Source organism: Astatotilapia calliptera, chromosome 15 (assembly GCF_964374335.1).
Source record: "Astatotilapia calliptera chromosome 15, fAstCal68.1, whole genome shotgun sequence".
NCBI classification, from domain to species: domain Eukaryota; kingdom Metazoa; phylum Chordata; class Actinopteri; order Cichliformes; family Cichlidae; genus Astatotilapia; species Astatotilapia calliptera.
In genome coordinates, this window is record NC_137436.1 from 12,095,806 (window position 1) to 12,117,633 (window position 21,828).

At 39.6% G+C, this 21,828-nt stretch overlaps 1 protein-coding gene and 1 pseudogene across 6 annotated transcripts; one reads left to right on the forward strand and one right to left on the reverse strand.

Annotated features, from left to right (window-relative positions):
• The first annotated feature begins 1,099 nt into the window (after positions 1-1,099).
• On the forward strand, positions 1,100-7,724 carry serac1 (serine active site containing 1). Of its 6 annotated transcripts, XM_026193867.2 has the most exons (18): positions 1,100-1,256; positions 1,738-1,886; positions 1,975-2,011; positions 2,104-2,246; positions 3,334-3,423; positions 3,791-3,826; positions 4,013-4,144; positions 4,237-4,358; positions 4,431-4,559; positions 4,705-4,818; positions 4,980-5,142; positions 5,394-5,544; positions 5,643-5,784; positions 5,918-6,018; positions 6,175-6,272; positions 6,391-6,573; positions 6,650-6,793; positions 6,903-7,724. In XM_026193867.2, the coding sequence occupies exons 2-18, from the start codon at positions 1,793-1,795 to the stop codon at positions 7,037-7,039; spliced, it is 2,016 nt and encodes a 671-aa protein (XP_026049652.2). In that variant the 5' UTR covers positions 1,100-1,256; positions 1,738-1,792; the 3' UTR covers positions 7,040-7,724. The 6 variants fall into 6 exon arrangements, with proteins under 6 accessions (XP_026049652.2, XP_080146276.1, XP_080146277.1 ...); XM_080290150.1 differs by lacking the exon at positions 3,791-3,826; XM_026193868.2 differs by lacking the exon at positions 1,100-1,256 and having other exon boundaries at positions 1,286-1,886.
• Positions 7,725-11,866: 4,142 nt separating this feature from the next.
• LOC145420772 (U2 spliceosomal RNA) lies at positions 11,867-12,069 on the reverse strand (annotated as a pseudogene).
• Positions 12,070-21,828: the final 9,759 nt, after the last annotated feature.

The window sequence follows — 21,828 nt, forward strand, 5'->3', positions numbered from 1 at the left end:
TGTTTAGATAGATATATTTTGCTCTTTTTGTCAGACCTTCCCACAGATGTCCTCCTATATATATTTTTGTCTTGTACTTATGGAAAAGAGTTGTAGAAAAGACATTACTGGTTTTAGTTCTAATAACATTTTGTCAAATTTTCACTTTAAATAAATCTGGTACATATTTGACTGAGAAAGAGAAAGGAGGTCAAACTCATTTTAAACTGTGAGCCAGATACAGCACACTTTGATCTTAAGTGGGCCAGACCAATGAAACTCTTCTTTCTGTCCGTTCATAATGGGTTATTCGATTATTGAATATTATCTTAATATTTGACAAAGAAGCACAATTTCAACAGAACATCTCAGTTTTTTTCTACATAATAAAGATTCATCCACTGCTGTAGTGAATGAAAGAAATCTATATGTATGAGAATTAAATTGTAAGAAATAAACGTGTAAAATTACAGAAAAGGTTCTGGTAGCTATATCTTTGTCAATCCTGTGATTACAAAACACAAAGTTTTTGTTTATTCACAGAACACGTCCTTTATTTGTATCCATTGTTAAAAAAACCCATTAATTTCTGTAGTGAAGAAAAGGAACTTTTCTGATATATTTTTTTTTATTATCTGTTACCTAATTACTTAGGTGTGGCCACATAGGAGGTATTTAGCAGTAAAGATAAATCTGTGATACAAAATTATATTAAAAGTCAAACTAAAACAGACTCTCTTCGCATTTCCTAAAGCTGTCCAGTGAGGCCCGATTGGAGTGTTCATCAGCTTATTTCTGGCCCCTGTGCCTTATATTTGACACCCCTCCTCTAACCCATCTATTCTTATCAGTTTGCTGATATTGCCAAATTTCACATCCATAAATTGCAGTTCTCCAATAAGAAGCCACACTTCCCTATTTTCATGAATGGAAATTAAACTTTATGTGACCACAATTTATCCTTCCCGCAACAAGAAGGCTATAAACATTTTTGATTTTATAATATCGCATTGTAACAGTATTACCGTCTTTATTTGATGCCTCTCTTACTCTCGCCCCTCCTCTTTCCCCCCGTGACATATTTACTTTTTACACTGTCGTTTTTGCGTAATCTTGCAGTTCACACACCGAACCTCTAAAGCGGTCAATAAAAAAAAACTGTTGCAGTGGATGACGTATTATTTGTGGGACAAATTTATGTTGTGTTTATTTACACCGGCTGCAGTCTTGGAGGACGTTATCGTAGTTCTTTTAAAACGTGTCCATCGATAAATACGGTAAACTCGCTTATCAGAAATGGACATTAATCCACTACATGTCCACCGGGTTACTCCATTAGCCGTTTGGGTGCCTTGCACAGAGCTAGAACAATCATAGCCAAATGCTAACTAATCTCCACCAAGTTAGTGACAGCTAAGGCTTCATTTAGCTTCACCCGGATTACGTTTGGGTGTTCATGCCAGCTTTGGCTTTATGGCGGAGACTTACCGGTGTTTATGTTATTTACTCAAGTAATTTTAGCCCAGCTGTCAGTTACACCCATCTGTGTGGCTAGCTAACGTTTAGCTAATGGTCTTTGATTATATTAATGCTTTAGATTAGTTCACCATTAGCACTGTCACGAGTTAAATGTTAGCACTGCTAAGTGTTTAAACTGACATGATAACATTAAATGTAATTATCGGGTCGTTTTTGCGTTGACATACCGTTATGTGCCTTATCAGACACTGTCCTCACGTCTGTGACTTGGTCAGATAGGTTGGACAGCAGTCTGGTTAACACACGCACATCTGGGAGGGCACACAGGGGAAGGATGTCCGCAGCCGCTCTGCGCTGGATCCGTTGTCGGAGGCTGAGCACAGCTGGGCCGCCTAGTGTGAAGAAAGTGCTTCAGTGGAAAGATTTAAGTAAGTTATTAGACAAATCAGCAATCTTGTACAATAAATTTCAATAAACACGTTGAAAATAAAGATCTTCCTCTTCGCTGGCATTTAGGGAAAGTTGCTAAAGTAACTGGCGCAGTTGTCTTGGGGTAAGTTACATTATTAAAAGAATGATTTATGCAGCGTGTGAGAGAAGAATGATCTCTGTCCCATAGCTTATTAAACATGCTCCTTTCTGCAGGGGCTGTCTTTTTATTACTTATGAGGTGATAGCCTTGGATAAGGCTGTGACCATTGACACTAGTGCAATTCTTCAGGAGAAGAACAAGTCGTACATCTATCTGAGGGCCACTCCTTCAGATGAAAAAGACAACCTAACTGGAGGTAATTAATGCTATCCTAAACAACCTCATGGGTAACATGACACATTATATATCTTTTGTTGCTGGACTCAGTCACAACTTTTCACCAAACCCTGGCTGGTGTTTGTAGGACAATCCCAGAATAAACAGTACATTTATAAATGCATCACGGAGTCTCATATTTGATGTTTTTGCCTGTTGTACGACTGTGTTTGTAGTTCTACATTTTCTCACTGCATCAAAATATTCACATTCTGTTTCTACATACCTCCATCTAGTGTCGGACGTATTTTGGGACGAATTACACGTTTTGTTGTGAAAATACACAAGGTCAAATGTAGCATCTCCCATTTGGCATTGCAGTATTTCTTCTTGTACTAAATCTGTCATTTTAACCTCTTTTGCTGTATAAATTATTTATATATTTCCACTAGCCTATAAATGTAGTAAGACCTGTTTAGATTTTTAATTTAAATTTACTGGGTTTTGGACATGTTCCTTCTTCCCTACTGTGGGAGGGCATTATCTGACAAATATGCTGAGTGGCCCCATTTTGTTCTTGTATGAGAAAGTGTTGTTGAGTTTTTTATGTTCAGTGGGGCAGTGACATCTGCCTTCATTCTTCCTGTCTTCCCTTTCCTGCCAGGACTTTGGGCCATTTGGTGTTGGGTGATTTTACTTCCTCGACCTTTTTAGTGGAAGCTTTCACAATCAACTTATAAACTCAAATATAAGCGGCTTGACTATGCCGAAACATATGATCATGATCATTTTAAGCAGTAATCACTCATAATGCGCTACTTCACTTTTAACTTAAAATAAATACATGTGAACTTAACACACAACAGTATAGCAGGGAATGTGTTTAGGCTTTCGGGGAGGTGCAAATGCTATAAGGATGAGATGGATTTATAGTGAAAGATAAAAAACAGAATCTTTATTATAAAAATGGAAATATAAATTAATCTGACTCAAATTTGATTAATTAGCCACCTCTACAGAGAAGCATTTCTAAATGGTTTCTGTTGTCTTTATAATGTTATAGAAATGCAGTTCTAAATTTTGTCAAGAGAGTAGTGGCTAGTTGTTTTTTTCTGCATCTCTTCCAGGACTTACACACAAAGCAAGGAGGGAACTTCATAAAGCAGCAAGACGGTTTGTGGAAATATCCTCGAGGCTTTTACTGCAATCACTCGATGGTAAGAAACTAACAAACACCAATTCACCAATAACATAGACAGATACACGATAATGCCCCTAATATTTCTTGAACTGAAAAGTATTATTGCCAATAGCAGGGCAAGTGTTTATGCTCAGAAAACTGTAGTCATTTAGTCAATTTTATGTGACATATGTGCACAGAGACCAAAGGAAACACCTGCCTTTGCACATGCACATCCTGTTTTGAATGCCACATAGCTTTTACAGTGGTGTGGATCTTGTAAAAGTGAGTGGAATAAACAAGTCTGAGATTTTTTGTTTTGTTTTTAGCCACCTGTAGTTTTAAATCCGCAGACAAAAAGTTACATTCACTTTTGTTTACTTTAACCTTTTACAAATTAATAGCTGCCAAATTGATGACACAAGTTTCACTCCTGCAAGGTTTGTACTGTAGCTCATTAGCTCTTGTAGTAATCTAAAAGGTGGTGCAGTAGACACTAGTAGTTAACCTTTTAGTTGTAGTTAGAATTGCTAAAAGGTCCAGTTAGAGGAATTAGTAGAACACGTCTCCACTTTTATTTTGTAAATGTTCAGACGGTCAGTTTGTTCCGTAATTTTGTGTCTTAGAGCACTTCAGTCATGTGGATGCTGACCCACATGAGGTGGCATTGTGGGTCCTGCTGAAGAAGACACAGTCAGCTAACAAAGCCATCAGACTAGAGGCTGTTCAGGAGCTTGCAGACAATCACCACTGGCATGGTAAAGGACCCTAAAAGTTTCCTGTCACGTTAATTTGATACACAACAGAGACCTGCTCTGGTCTTAGATCACACCTGTTTTGAATAATCCAGATTACCAGTACCAGACGGCAGCCCAGGTTATAGACCATCGGACAGCAGTGGGCTTGGCCCGGATGCCTCAGGTAGACCTGAGGTTTTTCCGTCACCCACCTGCACTGCCTGATTTGGAGGAGGTACTCAAATCTACTTTTTAGGATAGTTACCATTTGAATGCCTACCTCACAGATGTGCTGTGATCTTCTCAGGGTTTGTCAGCAGAGGACGGACTGAGGCAGCTTTTGGCATCTCTGCCTCAAACTGAGGTGGACAAATGTGTTCGGTACTTTACCTCACTGGCCCTGAGAGAGAGCACTCAGTCCTTGGCAGCACAAAGGGTAACAATCACAGATGTACACATACATGTACAGTCATTAGGAAGGCCAGGTCTAAAACTAAAAACAGTCACTGGGATGTGATAAAGAAAAAAAGAAGAAGCTAGTTTCTATATCCTGTCATTAACACGTGCGCTTCATTGTTCAGGGTGGTCTGTGGAGTTTTGGTGGCAATGGGCTGCCTTATGCCCAGAGCCTTACCTCTGTTCCTTCTGAGAAGGTGGAGTCCTTCTGTCTGCAGGCACTGGTACAGCACTCAAAGGTAATCATCATCATTGTGCATCCAAAGGTGATTTAGTCTGGAGTCGGTGGCTTGATTATTTACTTACTACTCATTGTGGTCATTGTAGCAGTGTATTAAGGTCAATTCTATGCGCCCGCTGTCTGGATGTTGCCTTGTGGTTAATACTTTGTGATCTGCAGGTAAGGAGCCACTGTGACCACATAGTTGCCAACGGAGGTCTACAGCTTCTCCAGAGGGTTTATCAGCTCAGAACAGACTCTATGAAGATTCAGAGGAACATTGTTCGCATCATCGGAAACCTGGCTCTCAATGAAGGTGCCCATCAGGCCATAGCCCAGTCCGGTAAGTCTGTAACTAATCTGAATAAACTGGAGACAGCTCTGATTATGTGTAATCCTGACTGGGTGCGCTAAAGATGTTATGAAAGTAAGGTCTAAAATATATGTTGTGCTTGTTTCAATTAGAGATTCGATTTTCACCATCACAAAAAATGTGTTTACTTTTATAGTTATCCACCCCAACTTATAAATTTTATCGTACTCCTCACACTTTTCTGTTTTTTTCCCCCTACTTTACCCATAAAACACTTGCAGGCTGGGTGTCTGTCCTGGCTGAGATGATGCAGTGCCCTCACATCATGCAGGCGTCTCACGCAGCTCGCGCTCTTGCAAACCTGGACAGGGAGACAGTAAAAGAGAAATACCCAGATGGCGTCTATATCCTGCACCCACAAACACGTAGCAAGTAGGAAAACAAATTCAGTTATTACATAATGCATTAACGTCATATTATTTTATTGTTATAACCCAACCGTCATCTTTGACAATGTTTTCAATTTCCAGTCAGCCAATCAAAGCAGACGTGCTGTTCATCCACGGGATTCTAGGGGCAGCTTTTAAGACGTGGAGGCAGAAGGACCGCAATGCATTAGAGGAAGAGGAGGCAGCCAAACGCGAAGATGACTATACAGAGTGCTGGCCAAAGGTAACAAAGGCACCTAATTCCTCTCATTACATTAATGGATTGTTTCAGTGTTTTCCAGTGTTTCTGAGGTCTCACACAGCTTAAGATTTATCTGAGTGTTCTTCCGTGTTGTTTTATCACTGTTTATTGTCAGTCATGGTTGGCTGCTGACTGTCCAAATCTTAGAGTGCTGTCGGTGGAGTATGACAGTCATCTAAGTGACTGGATGGCCCAGTGTCCTGCTGAGAATCAGAGGTAAAAAAAACAACAACTATAAGTCTGTAGTTTCTTTATAGGTCTACATGTGATTAAGGTGCTATTCTTGGTAAAATAGAATATTTTTGCAAAGTCGGGTACCCTTGGATTAATTACTCCAACAGATTAAAAAGGGTTGACTATCTGTCTCTCCAGGAAGTCTCTAGCCTACAGAAGTCAGGAGCTGCTAAAGAAGTTAAAGCTGGCGGGAGTTGGAGAAAGGCCTGTGGTCTGGGTAGCCCACAGTATGGGAGGTATTTCTCCCACATCTTTCCTTCCACAAGCATGTCGGACTTTTATGCAGATCCCTTGAATCCAATTTGAAAAACAAAAATTACTAATCTATCCTCTTGCATTTGGTTTCTCTTGCAGGACTGCTTGTAAAGAAAATGCTGCTGGATGCCTTACAGGACCCAGACATGCATGGGTTATTACAGAACACCAAAGGGATTATGTTTTATAGTGTTCCTCACTACGGCACCTTCATGGCAGAGTACTCTGTCAATGTTAGATATCTTCTCTTCCCCTCCATAGAAGTCAGAGAACTCTGTAAAGGTCAGTGAATATGATGAATTCTGCGGTCTATGGAACTCTTTCAGCATCTAATGTGAATTGATGTGTGTGTTTTAAGATTCACCAGCTCTGCGCAGCCTGAATGACAACTTCTTGAACCTGGCCAAAGAAAAGGATTTCAAGGTGCTGAGCTTTGCAGAGACTCTACCGACAAACATTGGACCCATGATCAAGATACTTGTGGTACCAACGCAGTCAGCAAGTATGTAACTCCAAATACTGTAATGTCTGAAATGTACAGCTTAAATATTAAAAAAACAACAACACATAGTTGAAGCAGTGTCTTGCGTCTCATCGTGTTGTGGTTTCAGATCTCGGGATTGGTGAGCTCATTGAAGTGGACGTAGATCACCTAAACATCTGCAAACCAGAGAGGAAGGACTCGTTTCTATACAAACGCAGCCTCCAGTTCATCCTGGACGCTCTGCAGAGCTACATCGCCCACTGACAGAAATCTATGAAAACAATGACACTGAGACCACCTGCTGTATACTTGAAATGTATACTACACTCCAAACCAAACAGAGAAATAACTGCACATTCACATAAAGCACCACAAATGCGATTGCAGTATAGCTAATTTGTGGAAACCTGTCAGTTGTGATAACGATAGCAGGGTGCGTTTTTTGTTGTTGGGGTTTTTTAAGTCATCCACTGAGATAGGTCTCTTAATGCTACATCAGCTAAGTTATAAAGAAAATAACTTATGTTTACAAGTAAATTAAGCACATTGAAATTTTATCTAGATTTCCTTTTATTTTAGATTTATTACCAGCTAATCATGGGATACACAATGCTCATTATCTACTGTATTTACTTAAAAATGCACTGACATTTTGTTGCTACTCATGCAACTCGACTTTTGACCAGAGCAAAGGTTTAAGACTTTATTTTTATATGTATTTGTTTTACTCTAACTATAGTGTGATTATCATCTTATGTGCCAAAACATACTCTTTCCCAAGCCTTACCTCAAGTGGACCTGAGTTCATACATTTAGTTCAGATTGCACATGCAGTTGTATGGGACCGATCAAGCAAATTAATTTTAATACATGTGTTTGCAGCCCCCACTGCCACTAGCAGTCCTAAATGCTGGCAATGAAATGAATAAATGTGTAACGTTTGAGGGTTTATGAGTCTATGCATTTCTATATACAAAGTACAAAATACAACAAAGTACTTGAAACATTCCTCTGGGATTTTGGCCCATATTGACATGATACCATCACACAGGTGCTGCAGATTTGTCAGCTGAATATCCATGATAGGAATATACCACATCCCAAAGGTGCTCAAGAGGATTAACATCTGGTCACTGGAGGTCATTTGAGTTCAGTGAACTCATTGCCACCTACAAGAAACCAGTATGACATGATATGAGCTTTGTGACATGATGTCTTATCCTGCTGGAAGTGGCCATCACAAGATGGGTACACTGTTATCATAAAAGGATGGACATGGTCCAGAACAATAAATGGGTTGAACTAAGGGGCCTAAATTGTGCCAGGAAAACATTTCCTACACCATTAAACCAGCCTCGGAAACCTTAGTTTCCTATTCTTACCTTATTCTTCTGCTGCTGTAGCCCATCTGCTTCAAGGTTCAAAGTTTTGTTCAGTCATAGATGCTCTTCTGCATACATTGAATATAAAAAAGTGATTATCTGAGTTACTGTTGTCTTCCTGTCAGCTCAAAACAGTCTGACCATTCTCCTCTGAGGCATTTTTACCCAGAGAACTCCTGCTCACTGGATATTTTCTCTCTTTTTGGATCAGTCTCTATAAATCCTAGAGATGGTTGTAGCTCAAGTGACCAGCAATTTCTGAAGTACTCGACAATCAGCCCACATTCAAAGTCACCTAAATCACCTTTCTTCTCCATTCTGATGCTCAGTTTAAACCTCAGCAGGTCATCTTGGTTGTCATGTCTACACGCTTAAGTGCACTAAAATACTTCCACGTGACTGGCTGATTGGATATTTGCCTTAAGGAGCAGCAGAGCAGTTGTACCTTATAAGTGGTTCTGAGTGTTTGTGTATATATATATGTATATATATATATATATATATATATATATATATATACATACATATATATATATATATATATATATATATATATATATATATATATATGTATGTATGTATGTATGTATGTATGTATCAAGTTGTCATAGTTTTCCTGTTAGTGACAGAAGGAGGGAAATGGCACAGTACTGTATTTTATACTGGATCTTAACTTACATTTTGCATCAATGTCATGATGCAGTTTTTGTAATGGATTTTATGCACTTGGGTACGAATGTTGCATTATTTTTTTCACAATACTCACTCATCTATACACAGCGTAGTTTTTTAAACCCACGGTATTGATATGATACCTTTTACCAAGCACAGAAAAGCAGCACAGAAGCAGCAAAAACTTTTAAAACACGCTAACGCGATATTTGGACATCAGAAGATTGTCCCTTGGCGCACACCTTACATAACCCATCAATGCCTTGAAAACTTAACAGGAACAGCTGGAGATCTCGGGTAGATAAACGGCTGTTTGTTGCTTTATGTTAATCCTTCGCTTAACTGTAGACAGGTATGTACATGAAGTTTGCTCTTTTAGATATTTAAGATCGTGGTATGTAGCAGAACATGCCTGTGGCCATGCTATTTTGAGCTAATGGTAGCAGCAAAATGCTAACCGGTGCTAAAACAAAGAGCTAGCATACGCTGTACTGGAACGTTTACAAGTATTTTCTTTGTTGTAATGGTAATAAAAGTATTATTAAAATGTCCGAAAACATGTGACGCGTTTATCTGACTGTTTGGTGGCTTAATAATGGTTTAGCTGCCGTAAAGCTGCTTCTACCTGAGGCCTTCAGCTGTCGGTTTGTTTACTGTGCTGCAGGTGTTCAGCTCTTTAATCAGCTTCGACTGTCCATTTCTCTGCACCTGTCAATATGGTCAACGTGCACAAAGGTGTCCTTGTTGAATGGTAAGGTTGTAACTTTGCCAAGAAATATTTGTAGTTAGCTTCACAGAAATCTGTTTTTAAGTAGCCGAAACTTTAACTTTCTCTTCCTGCAGTGATCCTGCCATGAAACAATTTCTCCTGTACCTGGATGAAACGATGGCATTGGGAAAGAAATTCATCCTCAAGGATCTTGACGACACGCACGTGTTCATTCTTGCAGAGGTGGTTCAAACACTCCAGGAGAGAGTTGGAGAGTTGATGGACCAGAATTCATTCCCCATCACACAGAAATAAACGCAAACTGTCAGGAGAAGTGCTACTTTTTGGCCATGGACTGCTCATGATCTCTGGATAAATGTTTGCAGTGTTTTAACTGCAGACTACAGTGGATTACTGTGAAAATGCTCAAGGAGTTTAAATACATTTTAATAACAGGTTCCAGAATATGTTTTCTTTTTCTTTGCCTTCTTTAAATTGCAGATCAAAGCTACCGTGTTGGCAGCAGCATTTTTCCCCCCCTTATTAATAATTGATATGAAAGGAGCAAGGATCCGAAGTTAAATAAATTGACAGCTGCTTGCTGTTTAACAGTGACTTTGAGGGTTTTTTTTTTTCCATATTTGGATTAAAGTTGGTCTAAAAATATTTAAAACTGTCTTCTGAAAATTTTGGGATGTTGTTTCTAATGTAAATCAAAATAATACAATTGTGTATTGAAGGTCATATAAGCCCTTTTAAAGCATTTTAAATTGAAAATAATTTGAGGGTAAATAGTCTCTTTTATCACTATGTGGCATCTTTATTTTTCTTTCTTTGTAATGTGAGTGGATGAAGTAACTAGATTTATTTAGTATCATTAACGCAAGCTAAGTTTCTCTACATTAGTTATACATTGCACCCCGAAACATACAGAAAAACCCCTCTGATTGTGCACAGAGTGGGAAGCAGGAAAACTGTTTAAAAAGAACGTTGAGGAACCACTTCTGACTGAGTTTTAGGATTTGTCAAGCCAGCTAACAAAAACAAGCCCGGCTGAGTTCAAGCTGCTTTGTAAGAATTGATTTAGTCTTTTTCTGTTTAATTCCATACACACACATAATGAAATACCCAAATTCTTTGCAATGTTATGTTGAAAAGAGTGTAACTGCCTTTCAAAGAGGTGACCCCTCCCAATTTTAATGTATTCATTTTATTAACAGTGAGCTTCTTTTTATAGCCATTAATTTTAGTAATTAATCCAAAAGCTTGGAGTTTTTCCATTAACCATTTAACAATTTTCCCTTTGGGTTCAGCATCACAGCTTTTTTGTGGGAAAGATATTGCTCACATCAAATGCCTAAAAATCATATCTGTTGCTCTCATAGATTCCATCCAGTTTACCAGTCATGAGGCTCCAAATTATACCAGGAGTGGGGTTTGAACCCACGAGAGGATGCGCTCATTGGAGCTTAAGTCCAACGCCTTAACCACTCGGCATGCGTGTTCCTTTAGGAAACAGGAAGATTGGTAGGAGAAAGAAATGTATTAATCTTGTTTGTTAGGATCATAGCCATAAATGGAGGACTCTTATAAAGTCCATGGATTTTCATTCACACATATTACATGAGGTATCTACTCTTTACACACTAAGGATCCACACTACCAGGGCTACGGCACACAGCTGTTTTATAAATCATCAAAACCAATACTATCCTAAGATTTATTATATACAAAAATGATCTGTTCCAAAATGTTTTCATGTAATCCTGAAAACAGAAAAACAATCTTCTGCACTATTAACCATCCACAAATGGAAACAACAGACAATACAGGTGATTTTAGCTAAAAAGCCAAGAAAAAATTGTGTGGTTTATTTTTTTTCAAACGATGTAATTTACAGCCACAGAGGACAGAAAGCTGCAGTATGTAGAGAAAGAGAAGAGTTAAACCTATAATCAACATGAGTCCTTGTAGATGGCAGCCTCCGGTTTTTAAAGACTTCTATTGGTCTCTAGTGGACAACAGAGGTAACTGCAGGATTCGAGCCAGAATAGTGTAACTGCAGTTCAAAACGACATATTTTTTTGATTTCCCATAGAAAGTGTGTGTCCAGCCACGTGTCAGTCCAAGTGGCAGGATTTAGTAATTCTGGTAATAGTTAAATGTAACTCATTCACAAATATTAAGTCGCAACATTTCAGTCTGACTAACCTTGGAAGATTACACGAAGACAATGTCCAGATATGCAGACGCACGCATATATCTAGCGTATAAGAAATTTCTTTGCACAAACTGTTGAGTCAAATGACATTTGATTTTCACAGCTTCAGGGGGTGCACCGTTCCTAGAAATACTGCAATACCAGGTCGATGCGTGGAGTGGACGGAGCAAGCCCCTATTCCATCTCCCTGCTCCAAAAATCAACTTAATATATGGTCCCCGGGTAGGGGACGTATCAGATATTAAACTGATAAGAACAGATTTTTTTTTTTTTTTTGATTTTTCCTTTTTTGATTTTCTTTTCAAAGTATCTCCACACTTTACATTCATATTCCAAATAGTTCAAACATCTTATCATTTTTTTTTTTCCACAACATTTACATTTCTTCATTTCTTTCCATCCCAAAGAGCATTCTCCCGAGCTAAATCCGATTTCCAACACACGAAGCAAAGAACATTTTGATAAACAATAACAACCAACACATACCTACTATCTCGCTCCCTGTCACTTACCACCTTCTTTTGGGTGGGTTTAAGAAAAAAGCTTTCCACCTATCCTTAATTGTGTCACTTCCCCACTTTTCTAGTTCGTGCCAATATATACCTTCAAATTCTTTCTCTATTGCCTTAACTGTTCCAATTTCTCCCCATTTATACACCCCCGTTATGAAACCCTGTCTTGCTTTCCATAATTTAAGCTTTACAATTGATAACAGCATACAAAGTACTTTATATTGCTCTTTTCCCACTCCCTTAACCCCGAACGAGGTAATTTCATCATATGTCACGTTTTCCAAGCACTTATAACTCCCTTTTACCCCGTCCCACACCTTTTTTGCATATTCACATCCCCATAATACATGTTCAATCGTTTCATCTTCCTTACAATTTTCCCTTGGACAAACTTTTTGTTTCCCCAAATCGTGGGCATACATTGTGACTCTTACTGGTAGTCTTCTATGCAGGTGCAACCAATTAAAATCCTTTAATCCGTTCTTAAAACTCTTATCCTGAGCCCGTTCCCACACTTCTGAGCTCACCATTACTAAGTTGACATTAGATTTCTGTACCAATTTTTTGTATAGTAGCTTGTGATTTACAATTGTATCCACCTCATTACATTCCGTATGTCTCCTCCCCCACTTTACCATTCGCTGGAAATACTCCGGCCTAGTCTCCGCTTTAGGGCCTTTGTTGTCCCACCCTATTAAGAACCGATATGGTATCGACAACCAGAACCATAACAGGATTTGACATTTGTGCATATATGTCTTTTTCAATAGTGTACAAACACTTGCATAGAATATTGCATCCAACTTCAATGGGACGTTTGTCACCCCCTTCCCACCATCTGCTATTTCTTGGTACATTTGCACCCTTTTTACGTATTCATAACCCCCCCATATGAATTTAAATATCCCCCTCATTAATTGAGCTCTATACTTTTGCGGCATCGGAAAAACATAGGCCAAGTGTAGCAACTTTGGCAACACCTCAGCCTTTATGACCAACGCTTTCCCTGAGATTGAGAGTTTTCTTGTTTTCCATAATCCCAAATTTCTATCTACTGCAGTCATCTTCTTTTTCCAGTTGCATAAGGCGTCCCCCTCCTTGTTCCCAAAAGAAATTCCTAATATGTCCATAGCACCTTCACACAACATAAAATCACAAATGTTATCCTTTCTCCCTTCCCACTTCCCAAGATATTTATACATCGTCTTCTCTTTGTTTATTTTCGATCCTGTTGCTTTTTCGTAATCATTTAAGATTTCTATCACTCCCCTTAAACTTTCGTCGTCTGCCAGGTATAATATCGTATCGTCCGCGTATTGAGATATTTTTAAGCTCTCGCCCCGTGGCAGCGTTATCCCCTTTACGACTAGACTCTCCCTTATTGCACAAGCCAGGGGTTCAGCGTAAAGCACGAAGAGCACCACCGATAGTGGACACCCTTGCCTCAATCCTCTTGTTTGTTGTACTTTGTCCGTAAGGTAACCATTAATTTTTATTTTTGAATTTATGCCCTTATATAGGACTTTTACCCATTTTGTAAAAACCCCTCCTAGGCCCAATCCGTCCATTACCTTCCACAAAAAAGCGTGGTCTACTCTATCAAACGCTTTTTGCTGGTCCAAACTAACGCATATTGCCGCTATGTTTCTCTCCTTTACATATGTGAGTACATCCCTATGTAGATGTAAGTTCCATGTGATCTGCCTCCCCTGTACCCCGCAAGTTTGATCCATCTCTACTATGTGCGACATGACTCCTGCTAGCCTGTTTGCCAAAATCTTACTCAAGATTTTATAGTCCACGCACAACATAGTTAATGGTCTATAATTGTCTAGATGGTTTGGATTTCCTTTCTTAAGCAGTATGGACACCACTCCCGTTTTCATACTATCTGACATCTCTTCTCCCTCCACGATTTCCTTAAAAACCCCTATAAGGTGTATCCCCACCATATCCCAGAAAGCCACATAAAATTCTTTTGTTAGGCCATCTATACCAGGCACCTTATTAGCCTTCATTGCCTTTATCACATTGTGTGCCTCTTCTACTGTCAATTCCCCCCCCAACTTGCCTCTTTCATCTTCCGGTAACCTTCTCTTTAGGGATCTTATAAAAAACTCCCCCTTTCCCTCATCCAAGTTCTCCTTCTTGAACAATTCTCCATAATATTCTTTCACCATTTTTAACATGTTTTCCTTCCCCCTAATCACATTTCCATCCTTCTCCAATTTCCTTATAACCCCCCTCTTATCTCTTATCTTCATCTTTCTGAAAAAATATGAGGAGCATTTCTCATTTTCCTCATACTCTTCCTGCTTTAGTTTATATATTACAGCCCTTGCTTTCCTCTCGAGCAATTCTTCCTGTCTTATTTTTAAATTTTCCAAATACCCTTCCTTTATTTTTTCCTTTCCCTTATTTTGCGTACATAAATATGTTCTATCTCTTTTTGTATTATGTCAAACTCCTTCTTTCTAAACTTTGCTCTCTCTGAGCAATAATCGACCGTGAACTTTTTTATTTTTTTCTTTATGTCCTCCCACCAAAACACAACATTGCTGTATAAGCTTTTCATCTCTACCCATAAAGGGAAGATTTTTATAAAACCTTCCCTATAGGATTTTTCAGCAAGCACATCGTTGTTAAACTTCCAGTACCCTTTTCCAAAGTCAGGCCCTTCTATCTCAAGCTCCACATCCACAGCTTGGTGGTCTGTATAAAGAGCCGGTATAGTTTTTCCGTTTATTATTTTACACTTTTTTCCTACAAGAATATAATCTAGCCTACTTTTCGCCCCCCTTGAGTTCTTCCATGTGTACCCCACCTGCTTTCCCTGTAGTTTCCCCATTACATCTATTAATTCATATTTTTTAATAAAGGTCTTAAAGGGGAGGGAGCACTTTTCCTTTTCCAGAGAGCAGTTAAAGTCCCCTCCCACAATAATGTCCTTTTTAGTCAAGAAACAGGTGTCCAATTTTTGGAAGAGGTCCCTACGTAGCCCGTGCTCCACCTGTGCGTACACATTTATTATCCGGCATTGGGTCCCATTTTTTTCAACATCCACCACCATTACCCTTCCTTGTATTACCGTATAGCTCTCCATTATCCGGATACCTTTATTCCCACATAACACCCCAACTCCAGTCCCATGTACCCCCCCCCCCCCCCCATGCTCCAAGAGGCTTCCCCTCCCCTCCATTCCTCAGTAAACACAACAACATCCCCCTCATCCTTTAGATGGGCTTCTTGTACCAAACAAATATCAAAATTATAACATAGTAAAAATTCGTAGACCATTTTCCTCTTTCGGGCGTTTTTTAGCCCCCTAACATTCAAAGTAATTATTCGTATTTTCCCCATACCATAAACAGAAGGGCAAGTAGAGCACTAAGAGCAGGATTAAACAAAAAAAGAATGAGGAAAAAAATGAAAAAAAGAAGAAAAAAACAAAGAAAAAGGGTTGCGATAAGACACTTGATAAATTTTTGCTCTTCTCCCATAGTCTTTATCTATCCATGTTAACATGTAACAATAAGTTTTTTATAAAGGAGTCCTCTGACTTTTCTTCACTCTCACCTTCCTCTTCCATGTCCCCGTCACTTGTCACGTCACTTAACGGGGTATGCATACACTCAGTCTGTGTTCCTCTCCATACATACCCCTCCACGTTCCCACCTTCCTCCAAAACCTCCTCCCTGACTTCCTGGTCTCTTGTCTTAACCTCTTCCGAGGAGGTGGCCGGGCTCACCTTTCTCCTCCTCTTTGCAGATTTTCTCCGTGGCTTTGCGACCACTTCCCACAATTGGGGATCCTCCCCCTGCTTCTCTTTCTCCCCGTCTTGCTCGGGACTCCTCTCCCCCTTCTCCTCTCGCCGCTCCGTCCCCTCCTCCGCGCTCCCCGCTTTATCCTCGTTAGCCTGATTTCCAGCAGCTTGTGGCGGCTCCTGTGGCCTTTCTCCGGCGTCAGAGTCTATTTCCACTTCGCTGCGATCTTCCTCAACGAGTCCAGTCTTCACCACGGCCGAATATGGCCGGGGCTTAGTGCAGTCTCTCGCCATATGTGCGTCTGAGTCACATAGGTGGCATCTTCTGGGCTCCTTACAGTCCTTTGTTATATGACCAAGCTTGCCACAACTCCTGCACCTCACCTGGTCACATTTGTCCGCGTTATGTCCAGTACTTCCGCATTTCCTACATGCTTGAGGCTGCCCTGCATAAACTAGGAAGCCTCTATCCGCTCCAATGGAAAATACTGCGGGCGGATGGCAATATCCATCCTCGCTGTCCATATCCGCATTCAATTTGATGCGAAATTGTCTCTTTCCAGTCCATAGGCCGAGGCCGTCCTTTATTTTCCGTACTCCTGGGAGGACAGTAACGTATCTCCCCAGGAAGTACTTGATAGTCTCTTCCGTGACCCAAGGATTATACATATGTATCGTTAAAATTCTATAATCGTTCCGATACAAAGGGGTCCCCGTATATTTCCGCAGTTTCTCATCTTCTTCCACGATACTCTTCTTTCTCACTTCTTCCGCATACTCTCCAGTGCAAAAGGTCACATCATAGTGCTTGCTTGCAGCACTCTGTTGAAGGCAGAAGATCTCCTCCGGCTGTATCTTTAGGGCTTCAAAAAGGATTCTTCGTCCGAAGGTTATTCTGTCATGAAATTGCGTATCTTTCTCCATAAGTTCGAATCTCAGCGTATTTCTTGTTCCATACGTCCATGCGTTCCTCTCAGAGAAATTGGCCGACGATGCCGCCATCCTTCATTGCTTCTCGCCCAAACTGATAAGAACAGATTTTTTTTTCCTTCTTTTTATTTTCTTTCCACAACAATTCCAACATTTTACCTTTTCCTTTAAAATGATAAGGTTACATTCACTTTTCTCCCAACATTCGTTCATAACAAAAAAAAAAAAAAAAAAATTCCTATTTTCATCTTTCCCCATACAAAGTAACATTTTCAAATAACTTATCATATTACTCCTTATCTCCCCCTCCCCACTTTACCCCTTACCCTTTATCTACCACCTCCTTTTGGGTACTTTCAAAAAATAATCTTTCCATCTATCCTTAATCGTATCGATTCCCCATTTTTGTAGTTCGTACCAATATATCCCTTCAAATTCCTTCTCTATAGCCTTAATCGTCCCAATTTCCCCCCATTTAAATCCCCCCGTTATGCAGCCCTGTCTTGCCTTCCATAATTTAAGCTTAATAATTGACAACAACATACAACGTATTTTATGTCTCTCATTTGTTTTGCCCTTAGCCCTAAAAAAAGTGATTTCTTCATACGTCACCATCCCCAACCCTTTGTACTTCCCCTTTACCCCTTCCCATACCTTTTTAGCGTATTCACATCCCCATAGTACATGTTCAATTGTTTCTTCTTCTACACAATTTTCCCTTGGACACTTTTTTTGTTTCCCCAAATTATGTGCATGCATTGTGACCCTCACTGGTAGCCTTTTATGTAAGTGCATCCAGTTAAAGTCCTTTAAAACATTTTTGAAACTCTTGTCCTGTGCAAGTTCCCACACTTCCGGGCTCACCGTTACCTGATTGTGATTAGCTTTCCATACCAGTTTTTTGTATAAAAATTTATGATTTAATACTGTATCCACCTCTTTACATTCCGAATGTTTCTTCCCCCATCTAACCATCCTCTGCAAATATTCTGGTCTAGACTCTGCTTTGGGACCTTTATTTTCCCACCCAATCAAAAACCGGTATGGTATCGCTAACCAAAACCATAACAATATTTGGCATTTATGCATATAAGTCTTTTTCAATAATGTACAAACATTTGCATAAAATATTGTATCCAACTTTAAAGGAACGTTCGGTACCCCTTTCCCACCATCTGCAATTTCTTGATACATGTGTACTCTTTTTACATACTCATAACCCCCCCATATGAATTTGAATATCCCCCTCGTTATTTGTACTCTATAAATCTGAGGCATCGGAAACACATAGGCCAAATGTAATAGTTTCGGCACTACCTCGCTCTTTATGACCAAAACTTTCCCCGATATTGTAAGTTTTCTTGCTTTCCATAGGCCTATTTTTTTATCCACCGCATTCATCTTCTCTTTCCAATTACAGAAAGCATCACCTTCCTTATTTCCAAATGAAATTCCTAAAATGTCCATAGGACCTTCACACAAAGTGAATTCACAAATGTTGTCTTTTCTACCCTCCCATATCCCCAAATATTTGTACTTTGTTTTCTCTTTATTTATTTTCGATCCCGTCGCTTTTTCGTAAGCTTTTAAAATTTCTATCACTTCCCTTAGGCTGTCATCATCTGCCAGATATAATATCGTATCGTCTGCATATTGCGATATTTTTAAGCTTTCCCCCCGTGGCATCATTATCCCTTTCACTATTTGGCTCTCCCTTATTGCACAGGCCAAAGGTTCGACATAAAGCACGTAAAGTACGACAGATAATGGACACCCTTGTCTCAAACCTCTTGTTTGGTACACTTTTTCTGTAAGAAAACCATTTAGTTTAATTTTTGAGTTTATGCCCTTGTATAAAATTTTTACCCTTTTTATAAAAACCTCTCCTAACCCCATTTCCTCCATTACCCTCCACAAAAAATCATGATCTACCCTATCGAACGCCTTTTGCTGATCCAAACTAACACAAATTGCTGCTATATTTCTATCTCTTACATATGTAAGTATATCCCTATGTAATTGTACGTTCCAAGTAATTTGCCTCCCCTGGACCCCACACGTTTGATCCTTCTCCACTATGTGTGACATTACTCCTACGAGTCTATTTGCGAGTATCTTGCTCAAAATCTTGTAGTCCACACATAACATGGTTAGAGGTCTATAATTATCGAGTTGATGTGGATTACCTTTCTTAAATAATATAGAAACCACGCCCATCTTCATACTCTCTGTCATCCCCTCTCCCTCCATGATTTCCTTAAAAACCCCCAACAAATGTATCCCCACCACTCCCCAAAACGTCTCATAAAATTCCTTTGTCAGACCATCTATTCCCGGCACTTTATTTGCCTTCATTCCCTTTATCACGTTATATGCCTCATCTATTGTCACTTCTCCTTCTAGCCTATCCCTTTCTTCTCCCGTTAATCTCTTCTTTATTTTCTTTAAGAAGAAATCCCCCTTCTCTCCCTCTAGTTTTTCTTTCCTGAACAAATCCTCATAATATTCTTTCACCACTTTTAACATATTTTCCCTCCCCTCGATCATTTTCCCATCCTTCTCTAATTTCGTTATAACCCCTCTTTTATCCCTACTTTTCATTTTTTAAAAAAAGAAAGCTGAACATTTCTCATTTTCCTCGTACTCCTCCTGCTTTATTTTATATATTTCAGCCCTTGCCTTCCTCTCAAGTAATTCTTCTTGCTTCAATTTTAAATTTTCTATTTTCTCGTCCATATTTTTATTTTTTCCCTCGTTTTGTTTTACATAAGTATGTTCTATCTCTTTCTGTAGCGTACAAAATTCTTCTTTTCTTGATTTTGACCTCTCCGTACAGTAATCCACTGTGAATTTTTTAATTTTATTTTTTACATCCTCCCACCAATCTAACTTCTTCATATATAGATTTTTCATCTCTGCCCATAACGGGAAGAGCTCTAAGAATTTTTCCCTATAATCTTTTTCCGTAAGTACTTCATTATTTAATTTCCAATATCCCTTTCCAAATTCCGTTCCTTCTATCTCCAATTCCGCCTCTACAGCTTGATGATCCGTGAACAGTGCCGGTATTATTTTTCCCTCGCTTTATTTTACACTTTTTGTCTACCAATATATAATCCAATCTACTTTTCACCCCTCTTGTATTCTTCCATGTATACTCTACTCGTTTCCCCTGTAATTTGGCCATTACATCTATCAAACCGTATTTTTTTATGAATGTCTTAAAGGGGAGGGAAGATTTTTCCTTCTCCAAAGAACAATTAAAATCCCCTCCCATTATAATATTCTTTCTTGTCATGAAACAGGTATCCATTTTTAAAAAAAAGTTCTCTTCTCAACTTTGGATCCACCTGTGCATACACATTTATTATCCGACTTTGCATCCCGCTTTTTTCCACATCTACGACCATCACCCTTCCCTGTATTATCGTATAACTTTCCTTTATCTGTATACTTTTATTTCCACATAACACTCCAACCCCTGTCCCATGTACCCCCCCTATACTCCACGCAGATTCTCCTCCTCTCCATTCCTCCGTAAAAACAGCAACATCCCCTTCATCCTTTAAATGTACTTCTTGCAATAAACAAACATCAAAATTATAAATTAATAAAAATTCATAAACCATTTGTCTCTTTCGGGCATTTTTAAGCCCCCTTACGTTTAACGTAATTATTCGAATTTTCCCCATATCCCAACAACAAAAAGGAAATACAAAAACAAAACCATGGGGACATATTTAAACTTAAGATCCGGAGACAACAACAAAGTAAAATAAAAATAAAAATACCAACTTTAACTGTCCATATTAACATGTGCCAATAAGTTTTTTATAAAGGAATCTTCTGACTTTTCTTCACTTTCGGCCTCCTCTTCTATGTCCCCATCGCTTGTTAAGTCACTTATAGGAGTATGCATACATTCAGTCTGTGTTCCTCTCAGGACGTACCCCTCCTCATTCCCCACCTCCTCAGTCCGCTCCTCTCTGCCCTCCTTACCTTTCATCTTAGTCTCTTCTGAAGAAGCGCCCGAACTCACCTTCCTCCGTCTCTTGGCAGTTTTTCTCCGTGGCTTAGCTACCACTTCCCATATCTGACCGTCCTCCCCTTGCTTCTCGGCATCCTGTTCACAAATCGTTTCTCCTTTCTCCTTTCTCTGTTCCACTCCATCTTCCATACTCCCAGCTTTCTCCTCATTAGTCTGATTTTCGGCAGCTGGTGGCACCTCCTGTGCTTTTTCTCCAGTATCAGTTTCTATGTCCGCTTCTCTGTGATGTTCAACCTCGATTCCAACCTTTGCCGCCTCCGAATATGACCTGGGCTTAGTACAGTCTCTTGCCATATGCGCATCCGAGTCACATAAATGACACCTTCTAGGCTCCTTGCAGTCTCTTGTTATGTGGCCAATTTTTCCACAACTCCTGCACCTCATTTGTTCACACTTGTCTACATTATGCCCAGTGCTACCACATTTCCTGCATGCTTGAGGCTGCCCTGCATAAACCAGGAAGCCTCTATCCGCTCCAATAGAGAACACCGCGGGCGGGTGACAATACCCGTCCTCGGTGGCCGCATCCTCTTTAAGTTTGACACGAAATTGTCTTTTTCCGGTCCATAGGCCCAAACCGTCCTTTATTTTCCGTACTCCTGGGAGTACAGTAACGTATCTTCCCAGGAAATACTTAATAGTCTCTTCAGTAACCCAAGGATTGTACATGTGTACAGTTAAGATCCTATAATCATTCCTATACAATGGAGTTACCGTATATTTCCTCAGTTCTTCATCTTCTTCTCCGATGCACCTCATTCTTACTTCCTCCGCATACTGTCCCGTGCAAAAGGTCACGTCGTAGTGTTTACTCGC

Bases quoted from the DNA above. Each gene is read 5' to 3' on its own strand.
- serac1 (XM_026193867.2), top strand. From the start codon at position 1,793: ATGTCCGCAGCCGCTCTGCGCTGGATCCGTTGTCGGAGGCTGAGCACA. The intron at 3,827-4,012 runs GTTTGTACTGTA...TTTGTGTCTTAG, and splicing joins ACAAGTTTCACTCCTGCAAG to AGCACTTCAGTCATGTGGAT. The intron at 5,143-5,393 runs GTAAGTCTGTAA...AAACACTTGCAG, and splicing joins TCAGGCCATAGCCCAGTCCG to GCTGGGTGTCTGTCCTGGCT.